The sequence below is a fragment of the Notolabrus celidotus genome, chromosome 2 (assembly GCF_009762535.1).
Source record: "Notolabrus celidotus isolate fNotCel1 chromosome 2, fNotCel1.pri, whole genome shotgun sequence".
Classification (NCBI taxonomy): Eukaryota; Metazoa; Chordata; class Actinopteri; order Labriformes; family Labridae; genus Notolabrus; species Notolabrus celidotus.
In genome coordinates this window covers 38,438,300-38,456,634 of record NC_048273.1, presented here as the reverse complement: position 1 = coordinate 38,456,634, position 18,335 = coordinate 38,438,300, and the positions used below count along the sequence as shown (strand labels likewise).

Genomic DNA, 18,335 nt, shown 5'->3' with positions numbered 1-18,335 from the left:
TTCACTCTGACCCGTGGGACAGGTTGGAATAAACACAAACGGACATAACTTCTTGTCAAGCTGCAAGACAGATGTGTAAAAGCGTTCAGGGTCTCTAACCTCCTCATCCTCAGACTGCTGTGGGCTCGTTTTAAAACCTGGCTGGGATCCGACCTGTGCTGCTGTGTTACATAAAGCACACAGGATCCAGACCAAAAACAACTAGCTCATACCACAGGGGCTTCTTCTGGGAAGAGGAGAAAGTTGGACACACTTATGTACATTTCAAAGATGTTTTTTTTATTGCTTCTCTTTTTTCTTTTCTTTTTTATTGGATGTGGAATTTTTAATTTCCTTATCTGCTCTGTCTAGACTGCTGGATGTTTCCTCAGGGGAGGAGAAAGGGAAACACAAACTGATGTGATGCACATTTGCAATCTTCTCCATATCTGACCCAGAGAGGCAGATACAAGACTGAGAAAGTGTTGCTCACTAAACTAGATGTGCGTAGGTTAGAGTGATGCTGAATAACACAGCCAGGAATAGCAAGATTGTATTATTGTGTAACAGAGGGGATGTTATTAAAACCCACCACACACACACACACACACACACATGCTGCTCACACACATGCTGCTCACACACTCTCCAGCTCTACTCCTACACTCCTAGGAGACCATTTCCTCACTTTCTCTCTCTCTCTGTCTTCTTTCCACTCCTTCCCTCTCTCTCTCTCTCTCTCTCTCTCTCTCACGCTCTCTCTCTCACTCTCTCACACACACACACACACACACACACACAGCCTTGCGTGCATTGGTCATGAGTGATCCTCATTGCGAGCTTTGTGGGGCGCCCCAACCCGTCTGTGCTATGTGAATGACTCAGCACATCAAAAGGCGAGGATACAGGCACATACATGACCCTCACGTGAATGTGCGAATTATGGAGGCCTGGAAAATTTCAATATGGAGTCTGTTTACCTATGATCACAGTGATGGACACACAGACAGACACACACACAGACACACAGACAGACTCACAGACTGACACACAGACGGACACTGTGGGGGAGATGAAACTCTGAGATGTGTGTGTGTGTGTTCATCTGTGTGTTTGTGTGTGTAAATCGGCAGGGCGGCAGGCCAGGTGCTTCCGTGCCAGAGAAAAGCACTAACAGCATAGCAAAGTATCCTAAGCACATAATTAGTAGTTTCACATGAGGGGTATATTGCTCTTGGATGATGGTTTGATTGGGGAATGTAATGAATTAGCGTGAGCTGCGTTGGAGCAGGTCTGCAGGCAGGGAGAGACTGTGGGTGGTTTCTATTTCCTGGAGGTGAAAGTAGTTCTGGCGCAATGTTTCCCTTTGAGCTTGGAGTAAAAATACCCTCTGCTTGGAATATTGTTTGGTATCTCTGATGCCTGTGTTTTTATCTTGACATTGATTAAGTCACAAATCACAAAAGACCCAACATCAAGACAGGATCAGATCCAGTCCCATCTTCCAGACAGGACTCAGTCTGATCTCATCTTAATCCACCATGAGCAGAGCACTTTGCAGCATTTAGCAAGTTACAGTGGCAAGGACAAACTTCCTTTAACAGGCAGAAACCTCCAGCAGGACCAGACTCATGTTAGACACACATCTGCTCAGACAGTGTTGGAGAGAGGGATAGAGGGAGGTGAAGAGAGAGAGTGAGTGGGACGGATAATAGTAGTTGCAGCAGCAGGAGTCTGGCACGTCTACGTCAGCGACTCAGAGGAACCTACAGGACAAGGGAGCTCAGGGACTCCAGAAAAGTCTATGGTTAGTAAAGTTACAGGGACAGGAAGAGTTAAAGTTAGTGACAGGCAGAGAGATAGGATTCCAATGTGCCAGTCCCCAGGCAGTCTAAGCCTATAGCAGCATAACTAAGACCTGGTCCAAGCCTGATCCAGCTCTAACTATAAGCTTTATCAAAAAGGAAAGTTTGAAACCTACTCTTAAAAGTAGAGAGGGTGTCTGCTTCCCGGACCCTGAGTAGTAGATGATTCCAAAGGAGAGGTGCCTGATAACTGAAGGCTCGACCTCCCATACTACTTTTAGAGACTTTACGTGTGACGAGGAAATAAACTCAATGATGAGTGTTGATTTTGTTCTCAAAAATGTGAAGCTTTAGAATATAATCTGAGGCGCTATTTGCATATAGTCCCAAAAAAACTTTGCATGTCCAGCTAATTTGGTCATACATGAATTGATGTAGATTAACATACCTTAACTAATGATTTATTAAACACAGTCATTACAGGGAGTCATAGTGACATGGTCATTAGTTCATGGTGAACAAAGGGAATGAATAGTGCAAACCTTATTAATGCATACAGAAATTCATCAGTCATACATTACTTCAACATGAATGAAGCATTAACTCTCTAAAATATGTGTCCCATTATTTAAAGTGTTACCAGTAAATCTCATGATATAACCTTTGTGTGAGTCAGACAGAAAGGAGGATATAGTCGTTGCATATCTTTGCCTGGTGTTGTAGTCCAACATACACTACACACTGTGCGAAACATCAACACTCAAATCCTGCCCTGGGAAGGAAACAGATCTATCTCTCTGCACTTTGTTATCAGCTGCTGTGTTATTTCAGCCAGGGTCTCAGTGACCAAGGAAGACCGTTAATATTTCAACAGAGACTCTTCACACGGGATACATTCTTTGTTTTATTATCAGCCTTTTTACGATGCACATAAACATGTCATGTTTTGCCAGTTATAAAATGATGACCACAGGGGTTTTTATGTACATTTCTTAGTTCCTCAAAACTGACCATTTAGAATCTGAGACATTTGTAAACATTGTCAGGAATCATAAAAAAGGCAAAGAGCAAAAAATATAGAACATTAAAAATGACTACAGGTCTCTCAATAAAGTGTCTCTATCCTATAGGAGGAAAAATAGAGAAGTAACATGAGAGTTTGACAAGATGTCACAAAAGGATTCATGAAAGGATCAATGCTTGATGCGTTATCGCTTTGACTATTAGTCAGTATAGAAAAGGATTTCAACAATACAGTAACATGCATGGGTCAAGACTTACACCACTCTCGTATGTCTAATTACAAAAAAGACCAAAGTTGCTAGCTGGTTAGTTTAGCTTAGCTTAGCTTACAGACTGAGCCTGGTCATGTCGAGATTTGTAAAACTCTCCCACATGCAGCTCAAGTTCTTTCTTACTCACTTCCACGTGAAACGAAAAGTCCACAACGATACATTATCCAAGCCTAGACCATGATCTAACCGAGTACTTCAGGTGACTCAACATAACCAAACTGCAACTGTTTCACAACTCCTGTCCAAGTGGCTAACCCTGGGAAACAGTCATCATCATCTATGGTTCACATAAAAGTAGCTTTAGCAAGTAGTTAATTAAAAATAATGCAATGTTTATTCCAAACTTATTTTTGCAACTACATAAAAGAGCAAAGTCGCTAGCTGGTTAGCTTAGCTTAGCTTACAGACTGAGCCTGGTCATGTCGAGATTTGTAAAACTCTCTCACATGCACCTCAAGTTCTTTCTTATTCACTTCCATGTGAAACCAAAAGTCCACAATGATAGATTATCCCATACTAGGATTAGCCTAGACCATAGTTTTTTCTAAGTCTAACCAGGTACTTTTGGTGACTCAACATAACCAAACTGCAACTGTTTCACTACTCATGTCTAAGGGAAACAGTCATCTTCATCTAAGGTTCAGATAAAAATAGCCTTAGCAAGTAGTTAATTAAAAATAATTCAATATTTATTCCAAACTTATTTTTATACTACATGAAAAACCAAAGTCGCAAGTTGGTTGTTAACTTAGCTTACAGACTGAGCCTGGTCATGTCGAGATTTGTAAAACTCTCCCACATGCCCTCGAGTTCTTTCTTATTCACTTCCACGTGAAGCCAAAAGTCCACAATGATAGACTATCTGAGCCTAAACCATAGCCTTTTCTAATGCTAACCAGGTACTTTTGGTGACTCAAAATAACCAAACTGCAACTGTTTCACAACTCCTGTCCAAGTGGCTAACTCTGGGAAACAGTCATCATTATCTGTATAGTTCACATAGTAGCTTTAGAGAGTAGTTAATTAAATATAATGCAATGTCTATTCCAAAATTATTTACGCAGACTCTTCCCAGGTTTCAAAACCAGTTGAGGTAATCTTTTTTAAGCTCCTGATAAGAGTGTTTGGATTGTGTTGAATTTGGCGCCCTCTGTGGACAAAGCTGTGTCTCATTACTGAATCTTATCCTGCTGCTTTTTAACAAACATATCATATTACGAGTTAATCTTTGCTGTGGAATGTGTAGAGGCCATACGCTGTGACTCACTTCACCTGACACCTACCCTGCAGCATTTGTCACAAGCATTAAAGAATGCTACACAAAAGTCCTCAGTTTTGTTGATGATGGTCTTGTTTTCCTTTGTAGCTCATAGTGACGCTCCAGTGTTAACTTCAGCCTGTTTCACAACCAGCTAAAAATTCCTTACAGGAGCTTTAACACAGTTTGAAACACTATAGAGGAGGTCATTGCATCCTACAATACAGGAATGCAACTCTTCTTTTTAAAAAAAAGACTGGTAGAAGAAATCCTGCATAAACACACTCCACTGTAGTCCTGAACAAGACGTTGTGTCAAGGTGAATTTCTTTTTGCACAGAGAGATATGAGAGTGGTAGTGAGTCATTGCAAGAAAATCAAGATATTCCTCAAACAAAAACATACAAAAGCTGACACATACTATGATAAAAAAAATAAAGGTGGATCATGAATCCCTGCAGCAAGCCTACAGGTCACATTTTCTCCTCTGTGTCATCCATAGGTGAAACTTGAGCATATAGGGGTTGATGTAAATGCTCCAGTGTAAAATTCCACTGCTCCGTGTGCAGCCTCGGGCCCCTGCAGGTATAGGTGTAGTGTGTCAGATTCCAGGCCTCCACTGCAGCAGGTGTAGGTGTAGTGTGTATAATTCCACTGAGTGCCACAGAGAGATGCAGTTTCCAGCTGCGAGCAGGTCTCATGATGGCACCCACCACTCCACCCATCATTCTTCACCCTGACTGAGGCGCTGCTGCACAGTGCGGGGCGTTCAAGGAGTCCAGGGGTTTGTTAAGGGAGGAAATGGCCTGTGAAAAACAAACCGTGCCGGTATCTAAAGGCAGCCTGAAACAACATGGTCAGGAAAATAAACACACCTTTATCCCAATGCAGCAAAGAAGCGAGGCCGTTTCTATGGTGTCAAGTTTTGTTTTTCCAAAATGGAGGCTTAAATATGAGACACGCCCTGCAGGAGAGCAGGGGGCACTCCCTGACTGTAGGTGGGTGAGCAACATTGAGATGTTTGAGGTATCCAGAAGGGGTGCACTCAGGGTGTTTAGGAGTTGCCATCAAACAAAACCGACGGTAACCAGCTCCTCGTCCATGTTTTTAAACAGGATTACATGTTTAGACGAGCCATCCGGTGGAGAAAAAACACAAACACACTGATTTGCATGCTATGGGGAAGCACTCTAAATATGGAAAGAGTTCAGCTAACAAACAAGGAGGATACAGGTGAGGCTTCAAACAGCTGCAGGTCAAATTTAGAAACAGCAAGCCTGCATGAAGAGTTATAGACGAAGTGCATCCAGCAGGATCTGAATGTTGCAACTGATAAAAATCACATTATAACACAAAAGTAGAGGGATAGAAAAGATATCTTTGTTTGGGATTCACTGTCAAACAAATAAAAGAGTAAAGTATTCATGAAATTCTCATAAAAAAGTTTATGATAGAGTCACACTGCGATTTTTAGAAAGTGGTCTTTTTCATCATCACAGCAGGCAGAGGAGAGTTGTTTATGAATGCAATCATGTGGAGTTAACCAGGAAGAGCTTAGGCTCAAAGTTATGATTTAAAGTAGACAGAAAAGGATCAACTTGATTGCATTTTCCAAAATGAAGACGCTTCACTTGAAGCCAGATTCTACAAAAACCCGAAAGTCCTCTTTATCCAAAGTCCTGGACCGAGCTACTGTTTGTCGTTTTCCAGGCGGCTCCAGGGTTTTACTAGAGACTCTCTTTTAAGGAACTTCTTTTTTGGGATCTCACTGAGGGAGAAGGGAGCGGGGCGGCACAAGGGGTTCTCTTTCCGGGCCACGATGCAGTCCTTGATAGCTTCTTTGATCACCTACAGGATGCAAATACAAGAACAAGCAACAAGTGTGTGGGTAAATAAAAAAGTGAACTTATGTTCTACCTGCCTGTCATGTGTCACTCAGGTAAACATCACTTTATCAAAGCTAGCTGGTTTATCTCACCTTTACATGCAAGTTGCTGCAATCAATCAATCAATCAATCAATCAATCAATCAATCACTCAATCAATCAATCAATCAATGCTGAATCTCTTAAAGCCAAAAAGTAAAATCTCAGGCTAGAATAGGTCTTTTGTTAACTATTTCACAATAATCTAACTACGCTGGAATATCTCACCCCCGATGAAACTTCTGGACAAATCCATTTGCATCACTAGTGTTGCTATAATTGCTAATGGACACAAAACTGAACTTTTTATCTTTTAACTTTAAAGCCTCAGGCAAAGTTAACATCATTGTTTCTACAAAATATTTATCTTTTGTGTTGACTTACTCCTGTTAAACTATTCACTAATATTTATGTATGTATTATTTATTTTGAAATGTTACTGTTTTTGCTGTTGTATTTTTTGAAGTATTTTTAAATGTTATAAAATGTTATTATTTTCATATATCTTTATTTTCTAATCTGTTTGTGCCACATTGGTCTACATGTTTGTGTTACATGTCTTAAATAAATAAAGATGAAATTAATCTTAACTTGTTAAAGCTGGTGTAAGTAACTTTTGGGGTCTGTTGATTTTGGCGCCCCCTGTGGACAAAGACTTTTTCTTTTTCTTCTACCCTTTAATATAGAGTAGCATGAATTTTTGCTGCTGAAAATTAGATAAAAGGTGATTTGTGCAGCATACAGCTAAAGTTTGATACCTTACTCCGGTAACTAGCTGTAACAGGCATTAAAGATTACATCATGGAAATCGTGAGTTTTGTTGCTAACGTTTTCTTGTGTGTTGGCTGATTTACGGAACATTTGTGTTGCCAGGCAGATTTTTCAAAACCATCAATAACATTTCATGACTAATAACACCGGGCTCCTTAACGGCTATCCACCCAGCAGTGTTGCTGCATGCATTTAATCCCATTCATATAAGCTGACCTTCCTGTGAAATCACCAGGTTGACGTTGCATCACATTTCAATGGTTACTCAGCGGGGAAGTGACTCAGATCAAGAGAGAGAAAGTCAATCTGACCTCTTACTTTGACACACCTTCATGAGAAGCTTGTACAGACTTGCACTATCCGGTCTTAGATGGGCTTTTGGTATTTGACATTTTCGATGTTACACAACAAACTAATATTTGTGTGGTGACATGATGATGCAAAAATTTGCAACTCCCTCACAGACAATACAGAATGAGGGTGGGTTAAGAAAAAAAGACAGAAGGTATTAATTAAAAATCAGACATGCCATGTGAAGTTCCTTTTTTCTTTTTTTCTCCACAGACTAACTTTATGTAATATGTTTACAAACACAAATTCCCTCCTTTTTTCTAACAAACAGGGGTTGCATAAGCAGGATATTCTGTTTTCAACGTAGAATTGTTTTCAAAATGCAAATGCAAATGCAAATGCTAATGACATGTTAGGAGGTTTGTAACCAAAGCTTGTGACACAGGGGTCTCTTGCCTGTTTACAGTTGCTCTTTATATTGTAAACAAACTAACAAGCAAACAGTTTAAAAAGGTCATCATGGAAACAGTTGGAACTTCTGAAAACCTCACCTACGCTATCTTAGCATTCTGTATCAAAAGAACAAACTGACCTCCAGGTTGTTGAGAGTGTTGAACTCCATTAGGTCATGGAGTCTGACATAGGCCTCGTTTGGATACTGGAAGTTAAAAGTGGAGAACGGGCTCTCTGGATCATCAAAGATGTCAAAATCAGCCAACTCCTTCTCCTTCTCGGTCTCTCTGGGAACACCTGTGAAATATTTGCACAATAAAAAGTATACAAATTAAAAAGGAATTCACATAAAAACCATTAATAAGTCAAATTGGCTACAACAGCTGCATCAAAGTGAGTGATTTTTTCCTATTTACACTGGTTTAGAGATTGACTTTCAGAAGTAGTTCTTATACTTGGCAACAAAAAAAACAAGTTGCGTTTGTTTGTTTGGCTTGCTGGTCTTAAGCTCACTTGATCAGTTGGTTGGTTAGATGTTTGGTTGGTTGGTTGATTGGTTAGATGTTTGGTCTGTTGGTTATTTGGTTGGTTGGTTAGACGTTTGGTCTGTTGGTAGGTTGATCTAATAGATGGTTGGTCGGTCGGTCGGTCGGTCGGTCGGTCGGTCAGTCGGTCGGTCAGTCGGTCGGTCAGTTGGTTGGACGTTTGGTCTGTTGGTAGGTTGATCTAATAGATTGTTGGTCTGTTGGTTAGTTGGGTAGTTGGTTGGTTAGACGTTCGGTCGGTTAGTTGGTTGGTTGGTTGGTTGGTCTGGTGGTTGGTTGGTTGATTGGTTGGTTGGTTGGTTGGTTGGTCTGGTGGTTGGTTGGTTGGTTGGTCTGGTGGTTGGTTGGTTGGTTGGTTGGTTGGTTGGTTGGTTGGTTGGTTGGTTGGTTGGCTGGTTGGTTGGTTGGTTGGACATTTGGTCTGTTGGTAGTTTGATCTATTGGTAGGTTGGTTAGTTGGTTTTTGGTTGATTTGTTGGATGGTTAGCTGGACATTTGATCTGTTGGTAGGTTGATCTAATGGTTGGTTGGTTGGTTGGTTGGTTGGTTGGTTGGTTGGTTGGTTGGTTGGTTGGTTGGTTGGTTGGACATTTGGTCTGTTGGCAGGTTGATCTAGTGGTAGGTTGGTCGGTTGGGTTTTGGTTTATTTTTGTCGGATGGTTAGTTGGACATTTGATCTGTTGGTAGGTTGATCTAATGGTAGGTTGGCCGGTTGATTGTTGGGTTTGTTTGTTGGTTGGTTGTTTGGTTGGTTGGTCTGTTGGTTGGTTGGTTTGTTGGTTGGTTGGTTGGTTGGTTGGTTTGTTGGTTGGTTGGTTGTTTGGTTGGTTGGTTGGTTATGTGGTTGGTTGGTTGGTTGGTTGGTTGGTTGGTTGGTTGGACGGACGGACTGACGGACGGACGGACGTGTGGCCTAATAGTAGGTTGGTCTGCAGATTGTACGGTTGACTGGTTGGTTGTTGGACGTTTGTAGCGTCTTATGCAGACAATTTAACCAAAGCTACAGAAACCCTTACATTAGACCTTAGGGTAAGCATGCTACATCTGCTTTATTGGTTTTTAAAACATTATCAAAGTTAACACAATAATAGAGCATTTATCCAATTTCCTTTAACACCATTTTTTTTATACTTGTATAATGCACGCATACTCTGTGATTACTTTTTAGTTATTTTATTCACTGGGAAATAAACGTGGAATCAAACACGTTTGTCTCACAGTTTTGAAAATATTTTAGAAATTGGTCCTTGAGTGCTGGTTCAGCACAGTTGGTAAATTATGCGCCCCATGTACAGAGGCTTTAGCACAGAGAGGAGGTGATCTGGGTTCTGTCATCCCTACTCTCTCCTGCCAGTTTCTTATTGTATCCTCTGTCCTATCCTCTAAATCAAGGCATTAAAGGAGAAAAACTGAGACTTGGGATTTTTTTTGTAGCACAGAAAATGTCCTCCTCCCTATGCATATGAAAAAAGTCTGGACCCTTCCCTGAAACCCACACTTAAAACATCATCGGTTTTGACCCTGAATTATACAACTACAGATGGAACAGATGTTTCTGGTTTTGGAAATGCATACATACCATATGGACATAGAGTGAACCTGGGATGGCCTGTATAACTTTTCACATATAGGAAGTCCATTTATGGTACAATTTCCGTCAGATGTTCTCTGGGTTTCAGTACAAAAATCTTATCTAACCTCCATAAACAGACTGAGGAAGTATGTGGGCCGATGACCTACTGAATGTAAAGAGGCAGAGGTGGACATGAGATGTGGTTAATGTGTCTCAGTATGGCTCATGACATACGGTCTGTTTACACACAGAGCTCTCCCACTGGAGCGAGAGATTCCCAGCTGGCACCTGGCTCCTTGAGGAACCATAACTCACCCAGAGCTCCTCATGAAACACTGAACACGCTGTACTTCACATCCGCACACACATTCTTCTTAAGTAAACTGCAGGTATGCTTAACGACAGACACACCATTTCCAACATGAATCCTTGGTGGGCAGAGACCTTTATAATGGGGTCACTCAGACGAGAGGCCCGACTTTAAAAAAAAAAGGCCTGCTGCTGACCGAATATGGTTGAATTCCAGAGTGCAGATTCAAGGAAGGGATGCCTCATATGCCATGACGGTAAAACACCATTATTACAATTACACAAAGAGCCTTGGAATATTTTCCTCCCCACACATGCACATACTAGTGTCAAAGCTGACTGGCCATCCCTGAGTGTACGCAGGCATACAGATTGGCTACGTCTAATTTATAAATGTCTTCTTGGATTGGTCCCAATGTATTTATGTGTGTATCTTCAAAGATCAAAAAGCCACTATGCCTTGCGCTCCTGTGACACTTTACAAATGTGTGTTCCCTGTGTTCGAACAGAGTTCGACAAGAGAGCGTTCAGTTTTGCTGCTCCTACTGCTTGGAATCCGCTCCAGAAGGATTTGAATCTGTCAGATCTTATCTCAATTGACGCCTTTGGGTCCATCTTAAATGAAAGACACACCCCAGAACAGTGCCTGTGGTTTCAAATGCTGTTTTGTAATCACAAATTGTACTTTATTCGCAAATAAGTTGCACTTTCAAATGATTGATTGTTTCTACATACTGTCTGTATATGCTCCATGCTGTTGAGTTGCGCTATTTACTTTGATGTGTGCTGCTGACCTCTTGGCCAGGTTGCCCTTGTAAATGAGGTCTTGATCTCAATGGGTCTCATCTGGTTAAATAAAGGTTAAAAATATATAAATACTCACCGGGTGCCTTGAATTTCCTGAAGTTGATGTTGACCAGGACAAAGTGGATGACAGTCGGGCAGTTCCTTTCGCCTATCTTTGGCTTGAAGACATAGCATTCCTTCAGGCCCTCACGGTCAAAGACTTTAGGGTCGATCTTGGGGAATGGAAGCTTGTTCATTCGTGCCCACTTTTCAGCCAAAAGGAGCTCCTGCAACGTAAATGCACAATCAAAAGAGGAACTACAATTACACGTTTACACAGACCACTTTTAGCAAAAAATGAGTGTTAAAAGTTTTCTACTCAGACCTTGAAAGGCGGGCTGGAGTCGCTTGGTCGTGCAGAAAAGTCAAAGGAGATGATGAGGTCGACAGTGCGCTGCGTCCGCAGGAGGAGAGGGTAGGGGAGGTTGTAGGTTAGGCCGCTGTCCACTACATGGATCTTCTTACTCTTCACATCCAGAGGCTCATAAATACGATCAAACTCATCCGGGTCTGAGAGAGAGTGATACATGGAATGAGTAATTCAAAAACATGTATGATAGATAGTTATCATCAGCTGCCAAATTTTGTTCCACACTACTGACTCTTCCAATGAATCTGTCACTATGTGATAATGTTCAGAAGAAGTTGGGCTGGGTAACGTCTTGTTTTTAAAACAACACCTCGTGTTCTTTTATTGCTGTACCGGTAAATCCACCTTACTCATTTTCAAATTGCGACACTTTTTTAATTTATAAAAAAAAAAGATTCATGTAATGCGATAGAAGTTTAGATAAAATGATCACCCAAGTTTGCACTTTCTCTCAGCTCTGAGGTGCAATTTAGCACTTTTTAGTTCATTGTTTCTGTTTTTCAGTCGACATCATCAGAACTCTGTTTCCTCTCACTGCTGTCCAAGCTTTGGTTGTCAGACAGCCGCAAAACAACACACAAAAGTTTACAACTGGTGCTCATAATGAAGCATTTAGTAGTTAGAGAGGGAGAAAAATTGATGATGTGACTTCAGAAAGATGTATTTATTAAACTCTGGACCAAATACATTAAATATGTAAAACCTGTACGGACAGATTTCGTGGATGACACCATCAAACAGCCCCTGTGATGCTGTCTTGTCTAAGCAACTTGCATGTTTGTGTTTTTTGGGGTGTTGTTTTTTCATGTTTCTCTCTGAAATGCTTCTGGTTCACTCTAATGTATACATATTGTCTCCCCAAGGTTGTTCCAACAATCTTTAAAAACTGAGGACTGCAGAGGAAATTAACACAATTATCTCTTTTATATCTCAATAATCTGAATAACCAATTATGAAAACAAAGAATAAAAAAAAACAGAAGGAGAAGATGGAGAAAAACTCTGAGTCTGCTAGGTGTGTAGATGGGAACACGTTGGATTTACAGCCTATTGCGGTGCCTACAAGTGGCTTGAAAAATAACAACTTCACAACAAAGAACATTAACTTGAGTAGAATTCAGGGTTGGACACATGGTGCTAGATATCTAAAGTTCACATGCATTGACTTGCAAAGTTATTATAAGGTCATACACCCTTATTCTCATCAATTTCTAAATATCAAAATACCGTTGTTGTTGTTGTTTCTTTGTCAAGTTCCCAAACACCACCTCACTCAGTTATAAATAAATTGCTGAAAAAGGTAATTGATCATATTCACAATTACTTCTCCTTGCTACCTGTGACAGCATCCACCTCCTCCTCAGGTGTAGGGGCGTGGCATGCAACATCACTGCATGGAGAGAACGGTACGTTGGTGTTCAGGTTCAAGCCCAACATGAAATTATGCACCTGAGAACAAGGATAGGGAGAAAAGACGGAAGGATGTTGAAGAAGGATGTTAAAGAAGAATGCAGAACCAGCAAAAAGCTGTGTTTTCACTGGAGTGTAACATGACTTCATGGTTACTTAACAGAGTTAAGTACCTTCCCTGCTCGGCCCTCTCTTGTGTTGAATAAAGCAGAGTCGCTGAAGAGGGACGTGAACATTCGTTGAACCCAGCTTGCCTGAGCCGTGCGATGGTACTCGTCCTCCGCCTCCTGGTTCTCTGACCCCGCTAAATGACACGATAGATACAGGAAATACTTTCAATGTGACAAAGGATTAACATAAACCACAGATTAACATTAATTCTAGAGTTTTCTGGAATAAAACTTAGAGACTTTCCAAGGAAACTGCACCTGAATTTCCTTAAACACAAATTCCTGGTATCAAAGAGATCTATTTTATATGCATCACACCAAGAACAAGAATACTTTTGGTTTCAGGGTCACCAGAAATGATGTGTGAGTCAGAACTGATTCTAGAAACAGAAGTGGGAAGTGTGTAACTAAGATAAAGAGTACAGATATGACCTTTTACTGTGCAAAGATAAAGTGAGTCTATCTGCAAGGGGAGTTAATCTGAACTGAAAGTCTGCTTCTCACTTATAACCCTCCCCCTCTCTATAAATACGTCTTCCTCTTTGTATTGCTTGCCCCCTTTTTTATCACACAACCAAAGCTCACACTAGCAAATGAAAAAGCATGTACCTAAAATTCATCCTTTGCATTATTCTCAATACAATCACAGAGAGCTAAAGACGAAAACAGCCGAGTGCAGCTGCAAAGAGATAAAAGTAAGGGCCTCATATCTCCTCTACAGGAACCACAGTCACTGTAGCTTTGTCACGCTAACAGATGAAAATGAGAACATCACCACAAAAATGTGTTGAGGCGTTGACCTTCCTCTTGCCTGAAATGCATCGAAATGTTTGCTGCTAACAGTCTAAGTCACATGTTTCTACAGAACAACAACAGATGAGATGACACACTGACAGGTGTCTCACATGACTCATCATCTCAGCTCACCTTTACGTGGCTCTTCGTCATTGTCCAGACTGTCTTCTCCCACGATGTGCTGCGGTTTAATCTGCTCTGTAAAACACAAGAGAGAGCTTCACTCATTGGGTTCCAACTTCTAAAAAAAGCTTGTTAATCTCACTTGAACCAAAAATAAACACCTCCCCTGACAGTGACTGAAGGTTTGGCTCAGTTATGTGACATTATCAAATCTCCATCTATTGTGGACCTCTATAAGGAAAGTGATTGGAGAAATGCAATACGTCTGATGAAGTCATTCATTCTTAAACTGGGTGGAGATGTTCTTAGTACTCTGGAACAACCCTTGCTTTGAGAGTGTGCCTGAATGCTTGAAGGTCACCCCAAACAAATGCATTCAACCAACAACAAACATCCGATGAGCTGTCAGGATACACACAGGAAGCTGATACCATCCCACTGTTGTGGCAACTTCACAAAATACACTCATGATAAACATTTAAATCTGCTAAGATAACATATGTGCGCGTCACAGTCTGATCCAGTTCAAAGTCCTGCATCATCTTCATTACTGCAACTCTGCCCTGGCTAAACTGTACCCTAACATAGACCCTCACTGCTATCGATGCAAAATAGTGCCTGCAACCCTTTACCACATGTTTTGGGGATGCTCAGAACTAGATCAATTTTGGTCCTCCTTCTTTAATTTGTTCTCTAAAATATTTAAGAAAGGTATTCCCCTCTGCCCCCTCACTGCTATCTTTGGTGTACCCCCAGCAAACATAACCACAACTACCAAACAGAAAAAAGCTCCATACTAGCACGGCTGTTGATATTGCTGAACTGGAAGAACGCTGCTCCACCCACCCACACTCATCTCATCCGTAATATTATGTCTAGTCTTCAGTTGGAAAAGATCCGATAAAGTGTAAATGGCGCCCTCCAGAACTTTCATAGCACCTGGGATGGTTTCATGAACTTTGTCAAGGATCTTGATGGGCTGCAGATGGACTGATTAACATCCAGCAGACTTGGTATACTGTTAAATTACTTTGACTGGCAACACTTCACATATGTATGCAACTGGATATATTTGTGTCTATATTCAACATTGTACCCCTGATTATAATGAAAGTATGTCCATGAAAAATCAATAAAAATATATTGAAAAAGGATACCTGCAGGTGTGCATGTGTGTGAAAGTTACTTTGGCACGAGATCAGGCTGCAAACGTAAGAAAATTCAGACAACAATGTTCTCAAACACAGCTGAGGGTGTTCCTTTATCAGTGGATCTACGTATGCGGACACAACACAATGACATTATCTGAAAACAAACACCTTCAACCTCTCAGATAAAGTACCCATGCCAAATACTTAGGATTGTTTTCAAGACAGTCAAGATCTTAAGTTTCAAAACATGTCATCACAAATATGGGGTCATTTTAATCATATATTTAGTGCCTTGTTTTCTCCTTATAACCCGGCTTTTTACTGTGTAAGTTGCCTAAATTCTGATTGGTAAAAACTCCATGACAACGGCTATTAACTTTCACTAACATGAGCAACGACAGAGGCAAACCGATCACACGTCATGTCAAATCGAACCGGCACATTTAGCTTCTGCTTGTTGACACCATAAACCATAAGGTGAGGTAAAACTGTTAGCTTCTGTTAGCATCAAAACAATGTAGCTAAAACACTAGTTTCAGTTAGCATGCTAAATCAGCAGGCTACGGACATTTTCATTTTGGATCCTGTCCAACATTATTATCAACGAGTGGAGCAGGTGAGAGAAACTTTAGGTTAGTGATCTCTCCAAAGAAAGTTAAACCATGAGCGGTGGTGATGATAGCAGCAGGGTTCAAAGTTGTGACATTAGTTTCTTTTAAAGGTGTGTGAACCACAGAGCTCAGAGAAGAAGGAGAGCTGAATGAGGACAGTTTCATGTTAAAGCTAGGGTTGGTAGTCACGGAAAACTAGTATGAATTTGAATGTAGTATTTCCTCAGGACTCCGTCTAACCCCTCCCCCCTCCCCTCGGAGCTCCTCAAAAATGACACCCCCCCCCTCACATTTGCGACCACACGATGGTGACTGATTCAAAACCGGTCCTCAGCACATGGTTTGTGTTTTGCACTACGTCAACTCATGTCTCACTCAGCGGTAAGAAAACATCAAAACATTCTCATAGTGAAAGTTAAAAACACAAACAAACATGAAATGTACGCTCTGCAGGAGGCGGGCAGAATGGCAGGACAGGATTTGATTGGTTTCATCATTTGTCTCCTGATGGCAGGGATTGGTTGGTGTTTTCCCAGGTTTACTCCGGCTGTAGATAGCAGCTTTTTTTACCTCTTTTTTAAGAACACTTTTTGTGTTGATTAGCATCGGGACATAAAGATCATTTTAACCAGTAAAACCAGTATAAGTGTGTATCTAAATCTGACTACCAACCCTGGCTTTAAATCAACCGCAACAGGCAGATAAGAATCCATCAAAATGGAACGCTAACTGACTGGAATTGCTGGGACTATTTTTCTAAAACTGTAAACATAAATCATTTTAAATCAATAAAATAAACTCTTAGTCAAGGTTTGCATTTTAAGTTAGCAGCTGGGTGATCCTGTCGGGATTCTATTTCCCATAACTACCTGCTAACCATACATTATTCCTTACTTAAGCAATAACAAAGTATTGCTCAATTCATTTAGATCTGATAATTCTGGGTTGAGACGCTTTATTTAAAACTTCCTTTTTCACATAATCTGTAAATCAAGTCGAATTAAAATCAACACAACATGTAACAAACAGAAGGAACAGAGATAGACTACCTAACTCTTCCTCCATGGTGCTGCCACCCACTGTGTCTTTGACTCCCAGGACTCTGTTGAATAGGATGGAGAAGGCGCTGCCCCACACACCTGACGCAGTGGAAGACACAGAGTTAGAAAGGTGACTCATGTGCATGGTCTGACTGTGGAGTTTCTATGACAACATCGTCTCACCCATGAGAAAATGAAGAGGGTTTTCCTCATACTTCTTGACAACAGTTCCCATGAAGAACTTGCTCCCAAACAAGTCAGGCGTCATGAAGGTGCCGTACTTTGCCATTCCAATTTCATACGGGCTGAACTCCACCCAGTCTGCAGGGTGAAACTACGTGTTAATGTGACAGAAATGTAACATTTGTGCAACTAATATGATCACTATGCTGATAAAGTGACTCAGTGTGCATAAGAACAACACAAGTAGAGATAATAAATGCAGTAATGGCTTTGTTCTTGATCAAAAAAGTACCCCCAAACATGTAAAACTTCTGCATGATGACTCACAAATATATTACTGATGTCAAAGGTTTACATTTTTGCAATTTGTCCAAAATGTCATGTTTTGTTAATAGTGTTGTTCATCATACTCACCCTCAATGTATTGAGAAATTGACATATTTGCTCTAATGAAAGGGGAGCAAATTATTCTGAGGAATTCTAAAACTAAAACCTGTAACACCTGCTTTTCAGGGTCAAGAAACTAAAACATATAATGTTGCTACACTTCAACGTAAAATAAGAGCTAACAATAGAGAAGAAATTGTTAAAGTTTCACAGAGAAGGGTAAAAGTCAAATAAATCAGAAATGCTTTCAGATGCATTTAAAGCTCTGGTGAGTTTTAGAAGTGATGCCTCTTTATTGGTTACCAAGGCAGACGATTACTATATTGTGATCTTTAATGCCTGAAGCTGCTGCTAGGGTTTTTTTTATCAGGAAACGTGACTATCTAGGGCAAAGTTTACAAAGTTCCCCACAGGAGTTTTAAATAGATGATCAGAGAATGAACCATCAAAAATTGCCTCTAAAAACTGAAATAATACCAAAGCTTGACCTTACTTTAGATGTCTCTTGAAAAAAAACTGTGAATTTTGGAAACAGGAGGAATAAGTGCAACACTGAAATTCAGGTTTTGTGTATTTTAGTTGAACTTTTCATGACTTTGCGTATACATGTCATGCTTTTAATTTTTGGTTTTAAGTGAAGCTGTGACGATGAGAAGATAAATATGAATACTGCCTGTTGGAGCTATTTCCATAATTTCATATACTTTATTATTTTACTTTAATTAATTAATGTATTGCTATTTCATTCAAGGGAAACATAGGATAAGTTTGATGCCTTAGGTGTTATTAATATACTTCAGTACTCACTTTGATTAGTTGGTAGTTTTGCACCAGGTGATGGATATAGATGGGCAGGTAAGATAGGAGGGGCAGACGACAGGTAAGATTAATGGTTTTCTACCTGGATAAGTGAGAGCACGAAAACGCTAACGATTGTTTGTAAGAAGCCTTTTTTGTTTATTAAAACACCAAAGACGCTGGACATCCACACTCTTTGGATCCTGTGTAAGATCCACTCTCCCTGTACCCTGTGGCCGGTTTGATTTTG

General features: G+C 40.5%; 1 protein-coding gene across 2 annotated transcripts in view; it reads right to left on the bottom strand.

The window, feature by feature from the left end:
• Positions 1–2,675: 2,675 nt before the first annotated feature.
• Positions 2,676–18,335, bottom strand: part of pla2g4ab (phospholipase A2, group IVAb (cytosolic, calcium-dependent)) — a 30,763-nt gene continuing 15,103 nt past the window's right edge. For both annotated transcript variants that reach the window (XM_034676079.1, XM_034676086.1), the window contains exons 11-19: positions 16,901–17,038; positions 16,727–16,816; positions 13,925–13,990; positions 13,001–13,131; positions 12,755–12,866; positions 11,374–11,558; positions 11,086–11,275; positions 7,915–8,072; positions 2,676–6,184 (exon numbers count right to left, since the gene is read on the bottom strand). In XM_034676079.1, the coding sequence (XP_034531970.1) occupies positions 6,026–6,184; positions 7,915–8,072; positions 11,086–11,275; positions 11,374–11,558; positions 12,755–12,866; positions 13,001–13,131; positions 13,925–13,990; positions 16,727–16,816; positions 16,901–17,038 (1,229 nt within the window). In that variant the 3' untranslated portion in view covers positions 2,676–6,025. The remainder of the gene's footprint in view (positions 6,185–7,914; positions 8,073–11,085; positions 11,276–11,373; positions 11,559–12,754; positions 12,867–13,000; positions 13,132–13,924; positions 13,991–16,726; positions 16,817–16,900; positions 17,039–18,335) is intronic.